The sequence below is a fragment of the Xylocopa sonorina genome, chromosome 9 (assembly GCF_050948175.1).
Source record: "Xylocopa sonorina isolate GNS202 chromosome 9, iyXylSono1_principal, whole genome shotgun sequence".
Classification (NCBI taxonomy): domain Eukaryota; kingdom Metazoa; phylum Arthropoda; class Insecta; order Hymenoptera; family Apidae; genus Xylocopa; species Xylocopa sonorina.
Window position 1 is genome coordinate 11,055,802 of NC_135201.1, and position 25,818 is coordinate 11,081,619.

At 36.0% G+C, this 25,818-nt stretch overlaps 6 protein-coding genes across 8 annotated transcripts; 4 read left to right on the forward strand and 2 right to left on the reverse strand.

Moving 5' to 3' along the window:
* Positions 1–431: 431 nt before the first annotated feature.
* Positions 432–4,956, forward strand: Dna2 (DNA replication helicase/nuclease 2). The gene is made up of 14 exons (XM_076901165.1): positions 432–455; positions 529–1,208; positions 1,279–1,543; positions 1,618–1,795; positions 1,858–2,143; positions 2,218–2,625; positions 2,698–2,940; positions 3,000–3,146; positions 3,229–3,619; positions 3,699–3,892; positions 3,956–4,139; positions 4,213–4,413; positions 4,490–4,672; positions 4,750–4,956. Exons 1-14 carry the CDS (start codon positions 432–434, stop codon positions 4,954–4,956), a joined length of 3,591 nt encoding a protein of 1,196 aa, XP_076757280.1.
* Positions 4,957–6,112: 1,156 nt separating this feature from the next.
* On the forward strand, positions 6,113–7,116 carry Coq3 (ubiquinone biosynthesis protein COQ3, mitochondrial). Its single transcript, XM_076901167.1, has 4 exons — positions 6,113–6,171; positions 6,245–6,722; positions 6,835–7,035; positions 7,096–7,116. Exons 1-4 carry the CDS (start codon positions 6,113–6,115, stop codon positions 7,114–7,116), a joined length of 759 nt encoding a protein of 252 aa, XP_076757282.1.
* A 137-nt stretch (positions 7,117–7,253) lies between these two features.
* Cathd (cathepsin D) lies at positions 7,254–10,249 on the reverse strand. The gene is made up of 7 exons (XM_076901650.1): positions 10,089–10,249; positions 9,509–9,756; positions 8,899–9,017; positions 8,318–8,517; positions 8,118–8,240; positions 7,808–8,051; positions 7,254–7,681 (listed from the first exon to the last, which is right to left on the reverse strand). The coding sequence occupies exons 1-7, from the start codon at positions 10,148–10,150 to the stop codon at positions 7,520–7,522; spliced, it is 1,158 nt and encodes a 385-aa protein (XP_076757765.1). The 5' UTR covers positions 10,151–10,249; the 3' UTR covers positions 7,254–7,519.
* Positions 10,250–11,396: 1,147 nt separating this feature from the next.
* Positions 11,397–13,770, forward strand: LOC143427480 (dynein light chain 2, cytoplasmic). Its single transcript, XM_076901651.1, has 3 exons — positions 11,397–11,575; positions 12,318–12,435; positions 12,556–13,770. The coding sequence occupies exons 2-3, from the start codon at positions 12,328–12,330 to the stop codon at positions 12,715–12,717; spliced, it is 270 nt and encodes an 89-aa protein (XP_076757766.1). The 5' UTR covers positions 11,397–11,575; positions 12,318–12,327; the 3' UTR covers positions 12,718–13,770.
* A 1,544-nt stretch (positions 13,771–15,314) lies between these two features.
* Positions 15,315–18,611, forward strand: LOC143427128 (intraflagellar transport protein 81 homolog). The gene is made up of 13 exons (XM_076901039.1): positions 15,315–15,438; positions 15,552–15,703; positions 15,792–15,903; positions 15,988–16,104; positions 16,187–16,246; positions 16,325–16,477; positions 16,550–16,828; positions 16,913–17,230; positions 17,290–17,440; positions 17,506–17,654; positions 17,722–17,802; positions 17,881–18,044; positions 18,114–18,611. The coding sequence occupies exons 1-13, from the start codon at positions 15,334–15,336 to the stop codon at positions 18,208–18,210; spliced, it is 1,938 nt and encodes a 645-aa protein (XP_076757154.1). The 5' UTR covers positions 15,315–15,333; the 3' UTR covers positions 18,211–18,611.
* A 998-nt stretch (positions 18,612–19,609) lies between these two features.
* Positions 19,610–24,320, reverse strand: LOC143427100 (lysoplasmalogenase TMEM86A). 3 transcript variants are annotated; one of them, XM_076901000.1, is made up of 6 exons: positions 24,183–24,320; positions 22,005–22,084; positions 21,242–21,435; positions 21,003–21,118; positions 20,447–20,557; positions 19,610–20,365 (listed from the first exon to the last, which is right to left on the reverse strand). In XM_076901000.1, exons 1-6 carry the CDS (start codon positions 24,201–24,203, stop codon positions 20,237–20,239), a joined length of 651 nt encoding a protein of 216 aa, XP_076757115.1. In that variant the 5' UTR covers positions 24,204–24,320; the 3' UTR covers positions 19,610–20,236. The 3 variants fall into 3 exon arrangements, with proteins under 3 accessions (XP_076757115.1, XP_076757114.1, XP_076757113.1); XM_076900999.1 differs by lacking the exon at positions 22,005–22,084 and adding an exon at positions 22,685–22,848 and having other exon boundaries at positions 21,272–21,435; XM_076900998.1 differs by lacking the exon at positions 22,005–22,084 and adding an exon at positions 22,685–22,848.
* Positions 24,321–25,818: the final 1,498 nt, after the last annotated feature.

Genomic DNA, 25,818 nt, shown 5'->3' on the forward strand with positions numbered 1-25,818 from the left:
TATTCATCGCACAGATGAGAAAGATACCAAATTAATAACGTGAAACTAGCTGGTGATGTTGGTAAACAAGCCGTCGATGTTCGCTGCTTAAGTTACAGCACTTGTAGAAGCAGTGCGCACTTGAATCGCGCAGGATTATTTTCCCGCCCAACGGAAACGCAAGAAGTTGAGGAACAAAGAAGACGAAGAGGTCGTTGGAAATTTTCTTTAAAGGACTGCAAGCGTAGTTACAAGATTATTCTATAACGATCCAATTTGCCTACTCATACGTATATACACTTTACTGTTATTAATTATTACAAAAATATACGTTAGTATTTTACTTTTGCATGCTGTACAATTCTGTTTATCGGTTTTATCTTTTTCACCGAAATATCGGCGATTTCTGACATATACATTTCAAGCAACAACTATTGAAGACTAAACTTAAAATGAAAAAAGTTGATTGTAATAAGGTAATAATAAGTAAATGCAATAATTAATGAATTATTGTATGCAGATATCATGTGTGTAATTTGTTTTTTGTAGCATAATTTATCCGACAATGAGAAACAAGTTCAAACAAAACTATCGCAATATTTTACAAAAACTAACAAATCTCCTGAAGCGAAAGATACTGCGATGAATGAAACCAGCGTGAAAATTAAAGAAGGATGTAAGAAGCGGAAAGCATCGGATGATCTAGAATTATTGCAGACAAAAAGTACAAAGTATGATGATAGCCATAAGTTATATGATTCACCAAATAAACAAAAACAAAATCGTACACAGATGGATGATCCTAATTTGTCTGTCTTAAATACAATTCCAACTGTATGGGATGATGTACAATGGGATGATATACCAATTGCTGAGTATAAAGAAAATATAGATCTGAAGAATAATAAAAATATACCGTGTCAAACAAAAGAAACAATGCAAAAAGAGAATCGTAATCTTAGTACATATCATCCATTAAAAGAACATGGAACAGATTCTACAAATAAATCTAGGCATAGTAATACAGAGAAAGAATGTCAATTAATTGATATAAATGATTTTAATGATTTTAGTTTTGGTGACGAATGGTCCCTAGATAGTCAGATAAACTTTAATACATTACAAAGATGCGAAATTGTTGAAGTGAAAATAGAAGATAGTAATATGATATTGACTGTGACACAAAAACATTTGGATGCAGAGAGTAACATTGTTTGTTCTGGATTTTGGTAAGAAATATATTTTTGTTATTATAATTGAAATTTCATATTTAACGCGATACTTTAAATTGATGTTTAGGCGAAATTGTATTGTGCGAAATGGTGACATTGTAGCAGTGCAAGCTGTTAAAATTTCTGGCAAATGGGTAATTGACAATAACAATGGTTATCTTGTGAATAATCCAGATCTATTAATGTCAGGCACAACAGTAGCAACAGCTACATTCTGTAGTAGGAAATCTGTTTTAATGGAAAAATTTAGGAAAATAGAAAGTTTACCATATCAAACAGGAGATGCTTCCCCAATGGTTATTGGAACTTTAGTCCATCAATTAATGCAACGTGTAAATATATTTTTACATTTCTTTTGTTTTTAGCACTTTTTTACATTTTCAAGAAACATATTTTATTATTACAGGCAATAGTTAAAGGTATTCAGCAATTAACAGATATTAAAAACCTGATGGATGATATATTGCTATCAAAAGAAACAAGCAGTCTGCTTTATGCATCAGAAATAACACTTGATGCATGCAAGCAACAGATGCTTCCATTTATACCAAAAATATATGAATTTATTCAACATTATCTGCGAGGTAAAAAGGTCAATGTACATTTTGTCGTTGTTCCCTATAATAAAAAACTATAAAATTGATAGGTGAAAAACAGCGTAGCATAGTTAACGTCCGAAATAACTTCGAAGGCCAAATTAGTCAAATTTGTGATATAGAAGAGAACGTATGGCTTCCTGCATTAGGCATGAAGGGAAAAATAGATATCACTGCAGAAGTGAAAACACATTCGAAAAAGAAAATTATGCCTTTAGAAATTAAAACAGGGAAACCTTCATTTTCACTAGAACACAGGGGCCAGGTTATTCTATACATCATGATGATGGCTCTCACTGGTCAAGATACTGACAGTGGTCTTCTATTGTACCTCAGGCAATTCAACTACTCATTAAAGTATTTAGAATTTTTATTAATAAATACATTTTATCATATGCTTTTTATTACAGAGACAATCACATGTCAGAGATCAAAGGTAGTCATTCGGAGAGAAGGGATTTGATACTCTTAAGGAACACTTTGGTAAATTATTTGACACCTACATCTCCAGAAAACTTAACAACTACAACTTCCAAGTCAGATTGGCAAACAATGCAATTGCCTGAACCCATTAACCATCATTCGGCTTGTTCGAAGTGTACTTACAACACTTTATGTTGCATGTACTTACAAAATAATGAAACTCAACTGTCAGACTCGCATCCATTAACAAAACTTGGTAAAGAGATTTTAGGAAAGTTTAAACACACTCACATTGATTATGTTTTGCTGTGGATTTCGTTATTGGAAATAGAGGAAAGTGCCCAATCGAGCGAGAGTATAATGAGATATCTATGGACATTAACTGCAGAAAAAAGGTATTATCAAATCAACTTAATACATAATGCCGTGATATTCGATTACTTTTTCTTGTTTTTTATTTCTTCCAGAGAAATGAAAAAAATTTGCATTAGTAATCTAAAAGTAATAGGAAAAGTTAGTGAACATAATTCAAAGTACAAACATACTTTTGTTCGTGCAAATTTAAATGTACAATTTTCGCATAGCAAGATCCCATACATGGAATTCGCTGATAACGAATATGTTTTAATTAGTACAAATGTAAGAGTAAACATATCTGCAGGATTCATAGTTAAAAGGACTGAGGATTCTATTATCGTTCTGTTGGATAGGTATGTAAATACAGAAATACGAATTTTATGTTAAATTCTAATTTTTTATTTTGTATCAGGGATATTACGAAATATAATTCAGACGAATCGTTCCATATAGATAAGTACACATCTTCAAATTTAGTTTCCTTTAATCTTGCAAATGTTGGCGGTTTATTGGCTGACAATGAAATTTGCGAAAGATTGCGGGATATTATTATAGACAGGTTTGCAAAATTTATTAATCATTTTATAAATTTCTTACAGCTTTTAATTTTTTTTTATTTTTTTTGTTTCTTTTTACATCAGAAAACCGGCAACATTTGATAAAGGTATACCGCACTCTCTTGTTCAAATAGGCACTGAAATATTGAAAAAATTAAACGAAGATCAGCAAAGAGCAGTTCTGAAAGCGATGTCTGCGAATGATTATATGCTAATCAAAGGCATGCCGGGTACAGGAAAAACGCAAACTTTGGTTGCATTGATACAATTATTACACGAAACTCGACATACTGTTTTAATCACAGCTCACACGAATAGTGCCGTAGATAACATTCTGTTGAAACTGTTAGACAAGGGTATAGACTTCTTGCGATTGGGCTCATCTGTTCATTCTTCTTTAAAATATAAATCCGAAGGACATGTAACTTCGCATTGCTGCACACCGGATGACTTAGAAGCTGTTTACTTAAGCAAGGTATTAAACGTTTTTAACGCGTGTTCGTTAAAAAAAGTTCGTTGACTGTGCATAACGCTGAAGATAATTAATGTTTCAGAATATTGTTGGAGTAACGTGTTACGGTGCCCATCATGCACTGTTGGTAAGACGTACGTTTGATTATTGTGTCGTGGACGAAAGTACTCAAGTTATGCAGCCAACAGTGTTGCGAGCGCTATATAGCGCGCATAAATTTATTCTCGTAGGAGATCCTGACCAATTACCTCCTATTATAAAAAGCAAAGTAGCGAGGTATATATTATTAAATTTATATTGTGTTAGGTAAAGAGAGAATTAATTATCTTTTCTTAATAGGAAATTAGGTGCTACCGAGTCTTTGTTCGCACGACTGGACAATCAGAATAATACAGTTTATTTAACGAAACAATATAGGATGAATAAAAGAATAATGCATTTAGCTAATGAGTTAACATATAACAACTTGTTGGAGGCAGGGAATGAAGGAATAAAAAATGCCACGTTCGTTTCAGTGGACCAAGTGGGTTAAATTACTTAAATATGTATATATTAACGTTTCATTGATGATGTAAACTAACACGATTATAATTTAGATCTTAGAAAAAGAAGGGAAGTGGGTACGAGACACATTGTCATCAGATATGAGCAAATCTGTGGTTATATTAAATACAGGATGTACTAGTAATTTAAATGCAAGTTACGATGTGTGCAGTAAATACTCGGAGAGCGACCAAATGCATTCAAATATCTGGGAAGGGGCTATAGTGTCGAAATTAGTGAAAACACTTTTAAAGGTGATGTTTAACCAGTTCATTTTCGTATTAAATAGTCGAATAAATTTTGAGCTTGAAACGATACTTTGATATGCAGATGAGCGTGAAGCAGGAGAGTATTGGCGTCATTGCAGCGTACAGATCTCATGTGAATCTATTAAAAACGATTGTTACCAACGATATTGAAGTAAATACTGTGGATCAGTATCAAGGACGCGATAAAGAAGTAATAATTTATTCTTGCGCGAAAAGTTTAACTAGTAGCGATAAAATAAAAGAGGTATCTTACTTACGTAATATAAAATTGTGCATATAAATTGAGAGGTCATAAATTTAATTTATGCTTTCGAATCGTAGGACTTGGAAGTGTTAGGTGATCATCGAAGATTGACTGTAGCAGTAACGAGGGCTAAGCACAAGTTGATCATAATTGCGGATAAAAGTACTGTATCGCAGTACACCGTTTTTAAAAAACTGTTTGATCTAGTCGAAGATGAAAATACAATCAATTTAAGGGATAATTATGACGATTTTTCATGGAGGAATCTTGTTTCCGATTTGTAAAGAAGATACTTTTGTTAATTTCGTAAAACAGTGAAACTTAGTGTGTAAATAATTTATATATTTTGTTACATATATTTGCTCAACATTTTATGCATTGACTAAAACAGAATTCAAATTAATATTTGACTATAAAGTGTATTAAAAGTATTTCTTCTTATTATTCAGATTAAACAATATTTCCGAATGATCGCACATGAGAGAGGGAGAGAGAGAGAGAGAGAGAGAGAGAGCGAGAGAGAAAGAGAGAGAGAGAGTAATGACTTTAATACAAAATTTTTAAGGTAAACTTCTCAGATTGATTTATACATTTACATCTGTATTTTGTAATATTGATATTAAGAACGACTTTATGAATAATAATGTCCAGACGTGAGCTGCATTTGTTCAGCAACGTTTTCCGTACAAAAGATATTCGATCGATATATTTACGCCTTCTTTTTACATCATATTTCTAAAATAAATACTGTGGCATAACTATTCAATTTATTGATGTTCCAAAAGTATACAACCCAAAATTAAGAACTTTCGTATTAATAATTGCTTTATTAATTTTGCTCTGTTTAGTTTACCACCAACAAATATTCTATTGCACAATAACTACGTGGTAATACACATGCTCGTTTTAAATAGAAATTATAAAATTACAGTTCAACAGTTTAATCTAACAATTCATTAAACTTCGTTCTACGTGCTTAGGAATACCGGTTTTGCGGGATCGAATGACCCCGCGTTTTCGAATGACCCCGCATTCGAATGATGCGGGGTCGAATGACCCCATCGTTTTTTGAAGAATTCTGTGTATTTATACACGTATTGCAGGCGCGAAAAATCAGTAACAGAAGTTATTCACTTCATTGAAGGTATTCATGTAAATGTTAAATTAATTGGAAAATACAGATAAAGTACGTAAGTAAGTGTTACGTTAATATAGTTTAATAGGGTTTAATAGAGTTTTCTGAAATTCTAGGATAATTCGTCTTGAATTCGATGGACAACGTTTAAAATGTAATTCCTGAAGTGGTGTAACAGTGACCAATCATAGAGTATACAAACAAGCAGACGATATTTGTTGAATATTGGAACGCTTCGTATGACATTTCGTTTGTTTTCAGAGAAATATATCAATTCGTATCCAGTAATTTCGTTCACATAAATTATGAGATTCATCAGAGTATCATGCAGATCCATCTCTGGTACCGCAATTATCCGAAGCCGGTAAATAACCTAAGAATATATTTATCACGTTTGCGTCTATTCTAAATAAAGTATTTTGTATCCGTGATTCTAGATTAACCGAAAAAATGAATCAGCAAAACGGAAAGTCAACGGTTGATAATTCACAGATAAAAATCCTTTCCAGTAAGCGTGATGATTGGTGGTGGGGTGGTGCAAAGGATAATATATTGTACAGTTTCAATACGATCAGAGTAAAATTTATATCAGACGGTTTAGCTAATGCAGGGTTATCACAAAAAATTCCTTACTTACCACTGGAAGGACTTCATATTTTAGACGTTGGTTGTGGCGGAGGGCTACTTTCTGAATCTCTAGCTAGGTTAGGAGGAAATGTGACTGGACTTGATGCTTCCGATAGTTTAATAACAGTTGCAAAAGAACATGCCACATTAGATGCTTCTATAACAGAAAGACTGAACTACACTCAAGGTGCTATCGAGGAATTTGTTGAAAATAATAAAGAAAAATTCGATGCGGTGGTAGCCTCAGAAGTTATAGAGCATGTAAATAATAAAGAAATATTTTTGAAGGTATGGTATTTTACTATAAAAAAGATATGACTTCTCTTTGACAGAGAAAAAGCTTAAATAATAAAATTATATAGGAAAAGAAGCCATGTAACAACATTTTTGTTTCTCATAGCATTGCATAGAGACTTTAAAACCTGGTGGCTCAATATTTATTACAACATTCAATAAAACATTTGTTTCGTGGATTGGAGGCATTCTTGTAGCTGAATATCTATTAAACCTTATACCAAGGGGCACACATGAATGGAGAAGATTCACCCAACCAGTGGATATGCAGTCTTTGTTAGAAAAATGTAAAACATGTCTTTCAATAGTAATAATTAATTGTGTACTTAATTTTTATTAATCGAGTATGTGTGATTTTCTTTCGCAGATGGTTGTACAACCAAATTAGTCCATGGAACGATTTTTAATCCTCTGACGAGACAGTGGTCTTGGACAAATTCAATGACACTTCACTATGCGCTTCACGCGATAAAAAGGAAAAAATAGTTTTTATATTAGGAAGTAGAAAATAAGTTGAACAGAATATAAAATGGAAAAACGTATTTTTATTCTAGTTTTCGTAATGTATCGCATATCTCATTATGGAAATTATATTTTACAAGTTTTACATTTTTATGCGTTCCTTAAATGATTTATCTATCATGCTTACTTTTATCTGCAAAGCTATATACGTACAAGAGGCAGAAAAAATGTTACTAAAGAAATGGCAAAAGACATACGAAACAAAACGTTATTCTAGAAACAATTACATCAAAGAATATAGATATTATTTATAAATTCAATTAGCATATCTATTTAGCCTCAGCAAAGCCAACACGGTTATTTCCCAAATCGAATTCCGTATAATAGCGACCGATGAACACATCTCCTAAGATCCATAGCGGACCATTTGGTGGAGGGACATCCATTCCCATGAATCCGCTGATGCACATTGTCTTTCCAAACTGTGTGACCTTCAGGTAACAAAACGTGCAAGAGCGTTATTTTATAGTACCGATATTAAAAGTTGAAGATATTCTGTTTTCTTTAACTCGTAATTCTTGGTAATTAAAATTAAGGGAAATTCTTTCCCATCTTACTTTCAAGACGTAGTCTTCTCCTCTTAGAGGGAAAGAATGGCCACCGATTACGAAGTTAATTGTGGGTAGGCGAGGAATGGAATCACAGTCAACCATTGCTTCTCCATTTATGATTTCAGTAGCTCCGATCGCTTTGTTAATTTCCTGAACTTCTTTGACTGGCCCAGCGATTAGGGAGGTACCTGTGTCGGCAATAGCCTCACAACCGTGCTGGCAAACCTTCACGCCTGATGCGACTTGGATTCTAATATTTACGTTTTATTAGAGAAAAATTAGATTTTGATGTATTTTTATAATAATTATTATTTACCCGTCCATTTTAAATTGCCAGTATCCCTTTTTGTCCACTGGGACATAGACTAATGAACCTTTATAATGGTTTGGGTCAGAACCACCAAGGAGCATTTCTCCACCAAGCTCAGATTTAGGATCCCTGAAAGTTAATATAGCTTCATTAGCTCCTTCTTTCTTGTGATGCATTGACTGGCTTTCTAAGATATTTCCTTATACCTGTTCAAGTAGAAACTGAAAACGGGTTGGGGTACCAATCCTTGTTTTACCATGTTGTAGAAAACAGGTGTTACACCGTCGACGGAAATTCTGGAATAGCCCATTCCTAGAATGCCATCAAACTTCGCGGCAACGAAGGCTAAACCGGGTTCGCTCATGGCTTCGGCGAAAGTTTGATCCTTGACTTTCAATCCTGCAATCTATACATTTTCATTATTAGATCACTTGCTTCCAGCACAAGATACTCGTATGCTTTGTACCAGTACGAGGCAGTCTATTGATAGCAACTGTTGATTTTCTTTTTTAACACGATGTGATAAGTTGCAATCAATTTTTTCTTAGTGTTTATTTACCACGAACTAGTGACTAATGATCGTTTATGAAGATTCTTTATGGCAAAATAGAATCATAAAATTGCAAAGATAAATTTAATTATACTAAAAACAAGGAAGGTAGGATTACATAGGTAATGGAATTGCCTGAATTGTTATTTGCAGGCAATAGGCGGAGGATTGTGCAGAGACAAGCTGATGGTCGAAAAAGAGAAAAATGTACACACTTTATCATATGCATATACTTACTTCCACGGTATCAGTGGACAGATAGCCAGAGAGACTTCCACTGCCATATCGGATAGCAAAGTCGGTACCATTTTTCTTATAAGTAGACGATTTGTTGCTATCATATTTGTGATGCAACTCTGCAAAAAACGTGTATAACAATTATATCAAATTTAAATGCTATCTTGAACAAGTAATAATTACTGGTGTAATCATAGCAGCAAATTTTTTTAACTTGAATTAATCTAGATACACTTAAAATAAAAACAATGTTATTAATTAAAGTGAAAAGATAACAGGCACTTCAAGTGCTGATAAACTATATGATACATTTAATTAAGAAGAAATAATGAATAGTTCAAGTGCTGATAAATCATCATAGTGATAATTTTATAATGATATCTAAATTTTTGTAGATCATCTAAAATCTCTGCTAGATAGATAGCTAGATAGATCTTAGAGCAGATAACTATCTGCATTGTATTTTTTATACAAATATCTTACATTTCGACCCTGTATCACATTTTTTAACTTTTGAGTATTTTACGGTATTAGTTTATTATATATAATTTCTGTGTATATAATAGAATAGTTTTAAATTATCAGGAAATGAAAGTTTTAATTTACTCACTGCATGCGATGTTCGTCAAATGGCACTTTTTAGACGGAATCCATAGATTAGAGGAGCCAGTATCAAAGATTACTCTGAATTCCTGCGGGGGTGTTCCAATGTTGATAACACCGTAGTATTGAGCATCAAGATAGTTGGAAAGTGGTTCTGGCTGAGGACTGTTTCCAAAAGTCATTCGTGTCTGGTACAGATCTGTATCGTACTCTTTAAACTGTTTCCTGACACTATCGATCTTATGCAAAGGGATCCTTGAAAAGATAGAATAACAATTTTTGTACTCTGCAAAGTTTATTTTAATGCACGGCTCGTGTAACTTGATATCTGAATCACACGAGAGTAATTTGCAGTCGACCAAAATTGTTTGAATTTTTGCACTTAATATATGTATGAATCAATTTTCATAAGAAAGCCATTATTACTCATCATCGTTACTTTACACAGATAGTAGCACAGAATCGAGAAGATATTATAGAAAATATTAAGCGATGAGTAAGTATCGTTAGCTCGATACATAAAAATTGTAACGATTATAGAATAATAATATTGTCGCGCATTTTTTAAGAATAACAGTTATATTTACCTCTGAAGATCAGCGTTGGCCAGCGCTATGAAAGCGCAAAGGCACAGAGCGAGTCTGGACATTTTGGAAGAAGTTCTTAATCTTCCTCAAAATTCGGAATTTCGATGCTGTCAACTACGTCGCTTCCAAAGGACAGTTATTTTTTTTCTTAAAAAACCTCTGCCTACGAAACAACCGCTGTCGAATGCAGAACTGGTTTACACGCAGAGAGAAAGCCCCTTTATTAAGGGTTTCTCGAGTATCATTGGCGGGTACTGCGCATGCGCAATTTGGGACGACATACCCGTATCAACGCGTTACGTTATAGGTGTCAAAATTAACTTGAAGTGCAATAGATAAACTTGTATATCTATAGCTAAAAAGTTTGGTTACACTTGCAATAAATCATTTTTAATGGTATTTTTTCTAGCGGTTGATTAAGCGTTGCGTTAGTAGGAATTGAAAATCTTAGAAAATAGATGAAGTTTAGTTACGTTACTGTTATCGCAATCAGCTGATTGAACAGTTGTGTATACATTATACAATGACACTTGTGCAAAGAATCGTGTACGAATGCGGTGTGTATAGAAAACACGATTGTGTTGGTGAATACATTAATTTCATCATGGCGCCATCTTGTAACGCAACTATATAATCGTTCAATTTAAAGAAAAAAAAAGGAAGAAAGGTATTCGAAGCTAAAAAGTGTGCGTAATGCCATTTTATGCGATTAAATGTGATACGCATACGAAATTATGCTACTTTTATGTACACACAAAATATCAGGCGTGTTTAAAAAGTTAATATAGACACTCCAGATTTCTACAAGCTTCATTTACACATCAGCGAAAGTAAATACCGATTGGAAAGATTGCTTTCGTTTTACGAATGTACACACTTATTTTCATAATCGACATTGATTCGCAAATTATCCACGATCCAACCACAGGAGTATACGTAATAGAATTTTTCCGTGCCATGCACCTTTCCATCAATATTTGAAAGTATATACGTATATCTCGAGAGCCTGTAATATCGCAAAGTGCGCATAACCTATTTAAAACTGAACCGCATTGTTCAAAATATCCTTTAGCCTGCTCGGATATGTAATCGATCTCTTCTAGAAAAAAAAAAGAAAGTCTGCGTCAACGAAATGACGGTCCGCCCAATGAAAAATAGAAAAGCATCGTCGCAGGTTGAATTTCGAGGAAAAACATCATATCGATTACTCGAATTTATGTTTACGCGGGTTGCTAGCAGCAAGGCATTCTGGGCCGATAGAAGACCGTGATAGAAGACCCTAATCGCTGGCCAATCAGTGGGCAGGATCGCAGTACTGGCACTTCAGTCTTGAACTCGATCGAGGAAAAGTCGCTGGCGGCTTGAGCGAGCAAAATTTTTTGTGTAAATCAGTTCACATAAAAAACATAAGTACACATTATCGCTGGACCACAATATAACGATCGTTCCCCAGTGTTGATCTGTCGGTGAAAGTATCATTTAAAAAGGTATGTCGGCTGTTAATACCAAGATAAATAGATCCGTTCCCGGATTTTCGACCGGGAAACCAAACTCTTTACATGTCAAAATCGGTTTTTGTATACCCGACAGCACCCGTTCACCATGGCGCAGCGGTGAATTTTCAAACGGACGCCGTTAACACGGCCTGGCCGCCCCTGATCGCGTGTAAACGAATTATTATTCCGTTCGCCGCGTATCGACAAAACATCATCCTCCCGCGTTTCGCCTCCGCTGCCTTCCTCCCGTAGCTTAACGCGACTATTTGCATCGCGCTTAATTAAGCGCACATCTGACTCGCGTACACGGTTTCTCTGTCCACGTTTCGATGAGTCGTCATGCCGGCACATGACATGTATGCCACTGTCAAAATTGCGCGCACTCGTTATTCCAGGTTTCAATCTGTAGTTTTCTAAATGTCCCCTTTTGCTCGCCTCGATGCGAGAACAGAAAGAGAGACGGGATCTTAGTTGTTCTCCAGGGTAGAATTGATCCTCGCCTGAGAGCAAAACTACTGGCAGTTGCTTACGAGAACCAAGCTTGCTAACGCGTCTGTTCTCTGGTGTATGTATATGTATCGGTAAAAATTCTAGAGCAACTTGCCTTGGTTTTACTTCCAGGTGAATGTAAACCTTGTAGTTATGGCCACGCATGTTGAACGTTAGACGATTCCGTATTGTTGTCGGAGGCTTGCGAAAAATATTTGGTTTTCTTCTTTCTTCTACATTTTAGATTGACAAAAATGTCAGACAGAAAGGCTGTAATTAAGAATGCTGATATGTCGGAGGAAATGCAGCAGGATGCTGTCGACTGTGCAACTCAAGCTCTCGAAAAGTATAATATAGAGAAGGTACGTTTGGAAATGTTTTATGCGTGACAAGGAACTATGTACAAGCGGGAACGTGATCGTTTCGGAATATTCGTAACGGACCGTTAACGTTGGATTAATTCACGTGTTCTGTCGTTTCAGGATATTGCAGCCTTTATTAAAAAAGAATTCGACAAAAAATATAATCCAACGTGGCATTGCATCGTAGGGCGTAACTTTGGAAGCTACGTGACACACGAAACAAGACATTTTATCTATTTTTACCTGGGTCAGGTAGCGATCCTTCTCTTCAAGAGTGGATAAATTGGAGTCTATTCTATAATCACCATCCTTTCTTCCCCCCTACACACACACCACACACACAGACACACACATACACACACCACACATGAAGAAAATATCTTAAGTCACGTCACCGTCTGTAAGAGAAATTACAATACTCTGTACAATGGAAATTTGTTTTTCAAAATGACACAAGCATTCCCAGTTTAAAAAAAAAAACGAGAAAAAAAAGTATAAAAGTGTATAACAATCATCGGTACTATTGACTTTTGCTGTTTTTACTTATCTTGGAAAATAAGACAATGACAAAGAAAATTCTGTAGGAAGTATAGGGAAAGGGGTAGGGAGATGATTAATCGAATGAGAAGAAACTGGATGAAAAATGAAAGAAACCAATTGACATACAATCTTACATGTTAAAATGTATTGTGTATGCCAGAAAAGTTTGTTGTGTTCTTGTTTTATATTAGGTATATATAATGCGAGGTTGAGTTCAATACTGGCGATTTTAAATTAATAAATTTTTAGTATTCAACACACTAAGTGCACCTAAGTATAATATTAACGTTCATACATGTTCGTGTATGATTTTTTTCGTCGTTCTTCTGTTTTTTTTTTTTCTTTTTCTTTAATTCTGCTATGTGTCGGAAGAAATTGCTCGATGGTCGTCAATAATGAATTGAAACCAAAACCTTGAATTGATTGCCTCTGTTAATCGTTATAATTTTTTATGTAACATTGTAAATTATCCCTTTATTCTGTGATGCTGCGCAAACGGAAGCAACGATTGTAAAATCGAGTCTGATTCGTTTGAATTCTGTGACACTTGTGTAAAAAAATTTCAAAGGTTGAAGGCTTACGCGGTGATGCTTAATTACTTATCGGCACGTATCGCGTTAAGCGTGAATTTGAACGTGACGGCGCTGTTTAAATTCGTACAGTGCTAAAAGTAAGGTTTTGCATAATATTCAAAATCGAGTCATTGTCATAATTTTACATTTTTTTATATTTGTGCACGCGAAAACTTTTTGCAACTGTAATATTCTTAAGGCAATATACACTTAGGGAATTATATTCTCTCTCTCTCTCTCTCTCTCTCTCTCTTATTTTTTTTTTCTTAATTTTGTTCAAATGGAAAGATGGACATTCAGCTCATTAAATTCTGTCCTTTATGTAACATCCAATACCCAATATTATGGTACTTATATATATATATGATAAAAATATAGATTATACATATATATATTATACTATTTATATATAGTGCTATCTCTTCAAACGATTTTTCATGCAGTATTTGATTATCGCAACGTTGCTATATTGTTCAAATTCTAGACTGATTATTAAACATCGTCACAAGTATATAACTTGCATGGTTCATTTTATAAGACTCACGAGCCATTTTTATAATAATATGCAACATATTGTAAGAGTTTAACGGGAACGTTGTCCCCTTAATAAGTAGAGGAGCGAAACAGAAACTAATCACACTTTTATCGATCACGCTCCGGTTAATTGCCAAGCGATTATTCTTAATTGCCTTCTTTTTTATTTTTATTTTTCCTTTTTGGTCGACTTGATTAACTTTGATGTATTATGACCATTTTACCTGTTGTAACGCACAGAAGCAAACGAAAGTTAAGTTATTCTAGCGGTAACCGCAACGGAAATGTGACAAAACTCTGACACGTAATTGTTTAGTGTTGAAGTTTGTTAAATAGGAAAATTAAGATTCAATATACAGTATTGTGAAAGAAACTATGCTCAGATCAATCCACTTACACCGCTGGCGAACCGTGGAGTCCCGTAAGACGTATCTCGTTGTCTTATTGAACGAGGATTGAATACGTGAACTGAGATTGTCAAGTTTTCTCATATCAAAATTGCGCGTGATTATTTATTAAAACAAAATGAAAGAAGGAAAGACTTGCAATTTTATAACGATGAAAGATGAAAAAGTACGTTATGTTTGAGAATATATTGAAAAAAAAAAAGAAAGAGAGAAACGAGGCAATGATCTCTGTAGTTATCTGCTAATTATGATCTTGTGTCTCGACAGATTTCTTTTTAATAAAGCCTATAATGATTCTTAAATCACACACAGAACTCCGTCTGTAGCTTTATTTACCGTCTGACTTTACGAAATAGGATGCTTAAAAACAATTCAAGCGTTCGATTAAAAGTATAACTTGATTTTTGTTGATGTAATTGTAATCTCTATGCAATGCTATCCCTGCGCACGAAGATACAGTTCAGTAAGAATCGTAATTAATCGTTTCAATTAAATCAGCCAGCGTGCAAATTACCATAGAATCGATATCGATGTGTGCACGGTGCTTCATCGAACGATTTCACCGAGTTGAAAATTAAATGACCTTTCGGAGTCACCGATAGTGGGTCACAAGCAAGATTTAATTAGCGACCAATTTTGAGGGAAAGGTCAACGGAGAAATGACTCCAGCGGATTCCAAATTGTACATCAAGAGACTTTTGCGCATGTTATCGAAGAAGGAAGAGAACACGGTTGTCACGACAACGATTTGCTACAACAAAAAGGTTCCCCACTCGCCTCTACGTATATCCTTCTGCGCCAAATCCTCGAGTTTAAGTCGCAGAAGGTTCCACACGCTCTGTACCATGAGGGAGAATACCAAATTCATCGTGGCAGAGGTGAACAAATTGCTGGATAGCAACTACAACGTAATCTATTTCAATTCTCTAAGCCCGGAGGAATTGCTTCAAGTAAGGGAAGATGCTCCTCGGCGTCTGTTCAATCCTAAAAATGTTTTGGTCTTCAAAAACATATGTTTATCGTATCGTTCAGTGTCATCTTGCTCATGGAAGTTGCGTTGCAGGTGTTGAGAGAAGTGTTGATCAAAATACAGCAGCAAAATGTTGATGGTAACGCCGATACGAGGAATGAAACACCCGAGGAGACTTCTATTTACATTCTATCCGCCCTCCGTGTGCTTAACTATCAGCCACAAACAGATCCTGCAAGCTTTAGGCAAGATTTCATTTTTTTTCTTCATCTCATTTGAGAGATACTCTGTTCCTAATTAAGTTTATTTGTTTTCGGTCCGATCGACGGATAGGCAGGGTCTGATTCGAGGCGATCCCGATACCATTCATCCAATTTTCACCTGGCTTCTGTCGCACGTAGATACGGTCCGAAAAAGGGCTTATCTCTCCCGCTTCCTGGTCAAGGTATCCGTCCATTATACGTACAGATTCATCGGGCTTGACCCCACGAAATTATTTCCGTCGAGTGACTTTGGTATCGTCGATTAGGTGGAGGTCCCTGGCGAGTATTTGAGCGATCCAGAGGTGTCCTCTTTGCACGAGCAATACACGAGCTTGATCGATCGATTCAAAATGGTCCACAAGGAAAGGGAAATAGGGAGGAAGGTAAAAAAAGATTACATTGGTGTGTTAGTCGATTCGTACTTTGTTGGATTGAACTGTTTCTGTTCGCCCGCCGCGAATCTAGAATTTCGAGAACGCCACAGAGCTTACTGCGGATTTGAAAACGATGGAGAAGGAGAAAGAAGTAAGAAGAGATATTTGTTGGATTATTCTAGTTGATATTTCTTCTGGAAGAGGATTAATTTAAGTTAATTCAATTCAGGCGGTGTCTATACGGATCGAGAAAATGAGAACAAAGGCGGAAGCGGGGATGCACTTGCTGGATGCTGCTCGAGCGTTTCGAATAGAAAAGGATAAAGAGCGCGATCTTGTGTTGCAAGAGGAACAAGAGAAAGAGATAATATCCAGATTACAAGTAATGAAACTTGATTGATTGCGGGGTCTAAATTAATTTCTGTAGAGATTTTATAACGAACTGATATTTTAGACGAACATTCAAAGATTGGAACGGGAATTACAAATTTTGAAGAAAGACGAGAATGAAGTTACAGTTCAATCGTTGTTACAGCATCTGTCTGAAATGATTACTGTTCAAACCATCGTTACAAATGAAAAGTTACCAGCGGAGATACACGCGAAGAAAAATCGCATAAAAGCTTTGCAGGCGGTGAAACAGTATTCTTATTTAGGGCCAGACCAAATAACCAGTTTGAGAAATAAATTGGACGCGATAGCTAAAGAGATTCAGGGCTTGGTCGAACTTAAGGTAAGACGTTGGTCTTGCTATCTGTCAGCTTTTGCTTATCAATCGTGTTCAACTACATTTCTGGTATATGTGAACTTTATTTAGATTTCTAAAACTAACATCGATAAAATCGAGCCGTTTCGTCAACAAGCGGCTGCGGTTGCAAATATTAAAAGGAACGTACTGGAGAAATTGGAGAAAACAGAGAGTTCGTTGCAAGAATTGCAAGAGAAATTAGAGGAAAAGCATAAACTTTCAAATTTAGCAGTTGAAGATGTCATTCCTAAAGGAGAAGAGTTAAAACGGTATATAAATCGTCTGAAGACCAGAGGAACGCTTTATAAGCATTGTAAATCTGAATTGGCGTGGCTTAATGCGGAGAACAGCGTGTTGCATCGAACAGCCGCCATTTTGGAAAATCAGGTACTCTTTAAAGTACATTTCCGTTCATTTCCACAAGTATGCTAATTTGTTTCGTCCAGTATAACCAGTGTGATCAGGCGAGAGAAAGATTGGAGACGGTAAAGAGAAATACTTCGGACAATTTCACCGAAGAAAACGCGTCCTCGATGAATCTTCAGTTGTCACGGGACATATCAGCCTTTAGAGCAAAATTAGTTCCATTAATAAATGGTATGAATGTGTATGCAACGAAAAAACGGCAGTATATAAGTATTCAATAATTTTCAATGCTGTAGAGGTACAGGCAATGAGGGAGAAATGTCGTGAATTCGAGCAGCAACAGGAAAAAGCAAAAAAGACGCAGGAAGAAATAGAATCAGACATGAATATCCCGATTAATGATCTGCAGACCGAACTGGAGAGCAGAAAAGCAAAAATAGAGAAGGTAATTGACCAATATCGAGTCTCGTTAAACATATTCATTCGATTAACTTAATTGTTCGATTTAAAAGTATGTCGAAGAAAAGGAAAAATTACAGAGACAGATAAGTAAAATGAAAGTTACAGAGGAGAGGATAAAACAAGATACGGAGGTTCGTTAAATTTTCTTTTCACTCTTCCTCTTCGGTTAATTAACTTTCTCCATCTATTAATCGATTGGTATCGTGTAGGATTCAACGATTTCTGAGCCTGGTAAAAAGATAAAAGAAGAATTAAATTCTGCCATCGAGAACGAGGAAAAGAAATTAAAAATTTTAACGATGGAGAAGGAACGTTTACAGGAAACAATCGCGATTAATCAGAAACAAACACAAATGTGGAACGATATACTATTGTGGGTAACGTTGCGTCCTGTTTGAAAAGATATGTATTCAGAAGAAGTTACATAGAAATATCCTTTCAGACTGTTTAAATGTAAAATAAAATGCGCTGAAGAAAGCAAACAATCGAACGGAATTGTTGTGCGACGAGGAGGTGCAGAAACTTTAGTTTTACAGTAAGGATTAGTAGACAGAAGCTGTGCTGTAACGTTGGGATAGGAGAAATATTGTATTTGAATCAACAAATTTTTAATCAGGTAAAAAATACAATTAGAATTTACACATACGTGATGAGGAAACGAGTTCAAATCAAAATCGTCACGCAAGATAGAGTTACAAAGTATGTAATTTCTGTTCGTAACAATTTTCAGCTTTATAACGCCTAGCAGTTGAATAACTTCAAGACAAAAGATCCAGAAATTGTATTCTAGAATATTTAAAATATCACATTTCTATGAATATATATATATACGTTTGAAATACATGCATCCTAAATGTATTTCAGGGATTATTGTTATTTTATACTTGTACATGCTTTTGTAGTAAAATACAATAAATAGTAACGTTACATTTACAATTATATGTAACGAAAGAGCTGAATGAAACGAAGTTCTCGTTATGACATAGTATAATTATTAATTTTGAAGAAATTTTGGGAAAATCTTAATACTTTTATTCCCTTTTATCGTGGAATTCACTTTTATCCAGCTCCAATTACACGTACCAACGAATCCAAATTCCTTCTTACAGTTCGAACACGAGTTGTTCAACCATTAACATTAAGTGATATGTTATCGTGATCTACATGTGAACTGTAGTCGACTATTACTATTTCTAAAATTGAGAAATGCATGTTCAAATAGAGGAAACCGTGCATCTCATTCGGTCAGATAGAAAAAATAGTTTTTCTTGGAAAAATAATGTCTCGGTTGTCGGACTTAAAGTGTTCCACTTGGTGCCTATCATAAATACGATAAATGCAGTACTATTGTCTAACAGACTATAGGTAGTAGTATCGGTAAATGCGATAGTAAAATAACATACATAGTCTACCAGTAGTTTCTAAGTAAGGTCCTCAAGGTTTACCCCTAAATATTGAATTGTAAAAATGCCTGTAAAAAATTGTTTAAACCGTCGAACAATGTTTTAAGTCGTGTTTAAACAATTTTTCATTTTCCATAAGTATCGTTAAATATGATGAAAGAGTTCCATCATTTTTCTTTTCCATAATTTACATTGTTCTATCTGTACACATTTAACTAATCATAGTCGGCTATCTACGAGCTGATACATATTTATCAGTTTTACGTACTACCGTACGCTTAGTCTCATCGATTTGAACGCACGCTAACACAAACTCGGACTGGCAGTCGTCCAATAGAGAATGGCTTCATCGAATGTAATCGCCTATCGGTAATCGATTGCGTTTTCTATTAGCGTCATACGAGGTGCCAGAATCCGAGAGACTGCTTGTACTTGCAAAGAAATGCCTTTTGATTCCTATAGTTCCTATAATGTGTACCGTGAGATTACACACAAACTGCTTATGTGATGTTAATCGTAAACGATATATATATATCTGTTACCATTAATTCGCCGTTATCTGTGTCCGATGAACGACGGTAAAAGTATGATAATTATCATACGTTTTGAGCACATAGTAATCGAGGTGAATGAAATAGTTTCATAAATAATATATGTTAATTGCCACTAACATTATCGTATGACCATTTTCATTGATTCACAGCGTTGGAACATGTTTTTTTCTTTCATATCTTGCCACGGTCAATCAAAAGGAAAAAACATGAATAACGATCAATGCGAACGGTTGTAAATACAATAAATATCCACTATAATGAGTTATTTGATACCGAATAATTAGGTAAAAATTCTTGCCTTAGGAAAGTGGCAGTGTTTACGACTTTAGCTTTACGATGGCAATAAATCATTTAACGACGTGTAATTTACCTATCTTGAAACAAAGAGAACGCTACATCGATCTATATAGTCTCCAGTGGAATATACCGATCAAAATAAGTAGATTATCGTCTACATCTCGAAGACTGTTAATTTTACATAAATTATGTAGTTTCAGAGTAGAGATCTTGGGAGTATTTACGTTTCATTCTAATTATTTTGAACAGTATCGTGCGATTCACGTGCTCGAAGTAATATTTACAGTCTATATACAGAAGACGATATTCCATTAACCCTTCGCTAGAGCTACCTCATTTTTATCGTTACTGGTATCGTTGTTGTTATTGCTAGTCTTGGAACCAACTGCACTCAGAGCTATCCCTAGTTGAGCAGCGTAGTACGTTAACATTATGGAAACCTGAAAATAGACTCGCACGATTAAAATGAAACATCATATCGGAAACGTTTATGAAAGAAACATAACGAGACATCGGTATACCTGAGAATACGGTAGAGGGGTATGGAAATAGTGAAAACCTAACAGCGTATCGGATACAAGGAAGCATATACCGCCGATGCAACTACATAATTTAGTCCACGTCCATAACTCCTGGCAAAAAAAAAGTATCATTTAATAAGAATCGATACGTTACGCGTAAGGAAAATAGTACCGTTTCGATAACTATACGTAATTGAATACGGTGTTTTCCAATCGTAGATCATTTTGAAAAATCGCATCGAACCGCGTGGACATAAACGCTGCGGATGTTGTCATCCGATCCTGGCGATATTAAGCGGCGAACACTTGTTTTCACAAGTTTTCACGCGGTCAAGGTGTAGGCCGCTTCCTACTCGTTCCTTTTTCCCCCTTTAATCGGATCATTGGATCGTGTTACCGCGCACGATGCAATGGAACACTCGGTTCGATTCATCCGCGTGCTCTCGGTTACTTTGTTGTGCCACGTAACGGGGCAGGAAGCGGCTAAATGACCCGTAAAGTCGAGGGACTGGAAAACAGCGTGTAAACAGGTATTATGATTTGTTTGTCACGGTACTTTGTAAAATTGTACTCTAGATATCGCCCTCCAGGCCATGGTGGTTAACAGCACCGTGTAAACTGGAACCCCGATGACTAGAATTCCGTTCAGTCCAGGCATTAGAGTATATATGACTGCAAAACACGATCAGCTGGTTAGTTAATCGTTGCTCGATATATAATCTCACGTTCAGTTGACGAAGCGAATTTTAGAGTTAATTATCGTCACTCTGCTGGATTATTTAATCGAAGGCTTACCTAGCGAACAAATCGCGTATAGAATTGTACCTAGGATTATGTTGAGCGGTATGAAACCGAATGCGCTGATGTACATGATTTGAGCCAGAGCGAACATGCACATTCCTGGCGTGAAGCAACTGGGCCAAACCAATAACGCGTCCCCTATGCAACTGAATATCAATCCTGTCAATATTCGTCTAGAGAAGGTGTATCTGGAAAGGGATTCCAACGTTCGATTCCGTAACTTGAACAGCGATTTAGATTACTATTTATGTCACTTTCACATTCGTCATGGCGGCAAAGGTGGGCATAATTTATTCGGAATAAATTATTCATTTCACAGAAACAAAAATGGATAACGATAGTAAATTTCAATAATTTATTCGCATACGCTTCTTGAATAGGTTCAGGGCTAAAAAAAAAGAAAAAAACTGATCGTCGATTAAATTACGAATAAACGATACCCATGTCTGATAGTCGGAGATTCTGATTAACAGGATCAAAGAAGCGATGAAGAAGTGTTGTACTCTATAGCTTACACTTACATTTTCAGGTGACTTTTTCGGTCGCAACATTTTTCGATCAACGTTCAACTTTCGAAGCGACTATTTTTTATTATTTTTTGTTCTACTTTTTTTTGTTTTGTTTTTTTTTTTTTTTTTTTTGTTTCGAAACATTAGTCAAAGCGTCGTTGACTACTAAACCAAGTCGTGCGGTTGAATTAGCGTAACAGCGACGTTTCATACTTTATATAGAAACAAGAGCAATCATCGGTACGTACGTCACAAGGCCGGTAGAGAGAACATTATATTCCGCCTTTGCAACAAATCGATCCTCTTCTTTCGTTCCAACGGAAAATCGCTGTTAGAGAAAATCGATCGAAAATATTTTCGCGCGATCTGTGAAATATACGGAGTTTGGGGGGCGGTAGGAAAGAGGCGATGGTTACTGTTGAGAAAGAAAATAATCGGCGGCAAGTTTGGTATGTGCGTTTTACCGATCATGGGAAAAAAGCGACCTGAAAATAAGCGTGTAAGCGAGGTTCTGGTATGGTAAATGGCCGTGGTAGCACCTAAACGAGTAGCCACGGAAATGTAACGTAGGCTCGATTAACTCGTTTCTTCCGCTCCGCTAAGCGTTTGCCTCGTTCGGAGGTGTCGTTTTCTAGGCGCGACGTCGACACCCGTGGCCGCGTTTTTTTTTTTTTTTTTGTTGCTGGATCGGAAATGTGTGGAAAGAAAAAAAAAAAAAAGAAGGATTAATTATTCAGCGGTTTGATCGGCGATACGCGCGTGGAAGCGTTTGCTGGCGTGTTAAACGGTCTCGAGCTCGGATTCGTACGCGTGTACACCGGGGGATTCGATGAAATTTCGAAGGTTTCGATCGATCGAGAACCCGTTACTAAAAGAAAGGCGTGAGACGAAAGAAAATCGGGCGCATGCAGTATTATTTTCCACTTACTCCTGCGACAAACTAATTCCATGTAGGAGAACAAAGACAATTAGACTTATAATTGGCAAACACTTGAAACATGCCGTCAGCAAGGATGGTTGCTCGGCCAGTAATATAAAATATACGGACACGCTTTTAAAGAATGGGACTAGCTTTGGGCCGACGCTTTTTAACTGGAACAGAGAAAACATGAAATTGGAATCGAATAGGCGGCTGTGGATGTGATTTAGAACACCCTCTCGATCGAGACGTCTGTACGAGATCGCTCTAAATTTCTCTCGTTTCATTCTTACTTTCGATCGATTCCTCTTTGTCATCGTACAAAGTCTCGATAAACAAGGTCTCGTTAAAAAAAGAGCGCAAGAATGTGTTAATGCATATCAGTTACTTATGCGTATGCAAATAAATGGTTTTTTCGTTATTGGCAAAACACAAAAGTTACGGAGGTGACGAAGAGGGTTCGCTAGAGAGAATCGAGGAACAAACAAACGAATGTACGACAGAGATAAGATAGTAGAACGGTGAATCGTTAAAGAGCAGAGGCACAATGCTTTGACAACAATTGCCTCTTATCCTTGTGCACTCATAATATTTGCCTCTACTTAAAATCTACCAGAGATAAACAAACAGGTCTACGGAATGCTTCTGTACACGCGCGTCTGTGTTCTCTGCAAATAATTCAAACTGAGATCGATCCCTACGATATCGTATCGATAAGATTGTTGAACGATTTAAATGAAACACCGTATCGACAACGATTAAGCATCAAGGACCGAGAATTCACTCTTTCGATCGAATAAAAATACATTTCGATGAAACGATATAAACGCGCGTACGATGACGATTAATTGAAGAATCCTTTAAAAGATCAGGGCAAGTTGATCGGAATAGTCAAGTGCATTCAATTTTCGCGTCAATGAAATTGAAGTTAATTCACGATTCCAACAATCGATAACGTAAACGTTAAATTTCATTAAACATTGTACGTCGTACAAAGAACAAAGGATTCGAGCCGTCGATTCCAAAGCGAGAGAAACTGGCGTAGCAAAAAGCAGTATTGATTTGAAATCAACGAAATAAATAAATTGTTTCCAGTTTTCCTTGGATCCGAGGGAGAACGAGAGAGAGAATAATAAACAAATAAACGCGTAACGAGCGTATTCGCAATACTACCAACGTTAGTTGTTAACAGTTCGTAAACAAAAGGGAAAGTCGATGAGTGGTCCGCGTAAAAAAAGGACAGGCCATTCGTTCAAAACAAAGGGAACAGCTGTTCGCTGGAATGCTGTTTTATCGCGGTCGTACATTTCGTTTGGACGCGTTCAAATAAAAAATGCGAATCGTACTCGATGAGTTTGTTCTACCAAGAAAGGAGAGGGGGGGAGAACGAGAAACGTGTACGGAGAAGTGTCAAAATGGTAATAACGAGAAAAGTGTAGAAATTGAAGAAGAACCGTCGCAGAAACCGACGGGAATCGAGAGAGCGATCAGAAAAATTGCTGCTCACCACTTGCGTAGGCGATGACATTTCAAATGAAACCTGTAATTTCCCCTTTTTCTCCGATTAATAACACGCACCTACACACACGATATTTTCTACTGCACTGTCAATTGCCACACAATTATTACAGCAGGCTGCTCCCCCGACGACCGCATTATTTCTCCCGGCGTGGACAACATCGCCTCCTATTGGCCGCCCTCCTAAAAATCGCTAACGCTCGCCAATAAACGAGTTAAGCTCGTTTCATTTCACGCCACGCATCCTTTTAATTACCCCTTTTCCATTCGATCGTTTACCATCGTAATCGCTCGTCCGATCTAAGAACGGGGGAATCTCGATTCGAACTTTGTATCTTTCCTTTGTCTCGTTAGGTTATGCGTTTACTTCTCTAGATGCATTATCGTACTCCATGATCGAGTTCTGAAAACGAACGAATCGTTAAATAAGTTCGTTTTCTCTTATTAAAAACAGAGAAGGAAACTTCCTCCCAGCATATGTATCTCTAAACGAATCAATTGAAAATCTACTGAAATTAGCAAGTAACTGTCGCGAAAAAGCTTACTCATTAAAAATTAATACAATCGATATAACAGAGTGGAGAGAAACGTGATCGCTCAAGTCGAAAGGATTCTACTTGCGAGCGATATGCGAGGAACTCATTTACTTTTAACTTCTAATCAGTTTAGCCGCGCAAACAGATTGCAATTCTGCGATATTATTTGCTACTTATTCCCAGCTAACACGGCAAATCACATAACAGTTCAAAAACCACCAGCGTATCACAGTGGCGCCCTCAGATTCCGCAGCGCCATCAGCAGTGGCGTAGGATGACATTTTTCCATCCACGCTACAAATGAATATTAAGAATAATTAAACTAAACAGTCTAATCATTTTGATTCTACATTAGATTAACACGAGACAAAGATATAGGACATTAATTCCTTTCATTACCTTTTATAATCTAACTCGATACAACGATTGTTGGTTGCAAATGAAAATGTAAAGTATCGAATGTAAATATAAATAATAAATACTAGATTTTGAGCAATTTTAATAAGGAAAGAGCTTTTAAATCTCTATTTTACATTATCATATTATATATCATTTTTATATCTCTCGCTTTAGAAGTAAGAGAGAGAAAGATATATAAGAAAGCTATGAGAAAGAGTGAGACAGATGATAACGACTCTATTTTAGAACCCGTGGCGCCATCTCTGTGAAAAGTGCTGAAACTGCTCGCACAGCGTTATCGACAGCGAAGAGAACTGCTTACCGACTAGTGGCGCCATCTCTGTGGCGAACGCGGAAACTATTCGACGAGTAGTTTCAGCCCTCGCCACAGAGATGGCGCCAGGGGTACTAGAGTGGGGTACTATTATCTGTCTCACTCCTTCTCATAACTTTCTTATATATCTTTCTCTCTCTTACCTCTAAAACGAGAAATATAAAATAGATTATAATAAAATTAAGAAAATAAACAGTAAATTGGAATAAAACTATTGAAATATTCAAGAAATTACAATAAAACTAGGGAAATATACAGTAAATTATAATAAAACTAATTAAGTGTAATTAATTGTACATATTATTAATTTTATTGTAATCTGTTGTACATTTTACTAGTTTTATTGTAATTTCCTG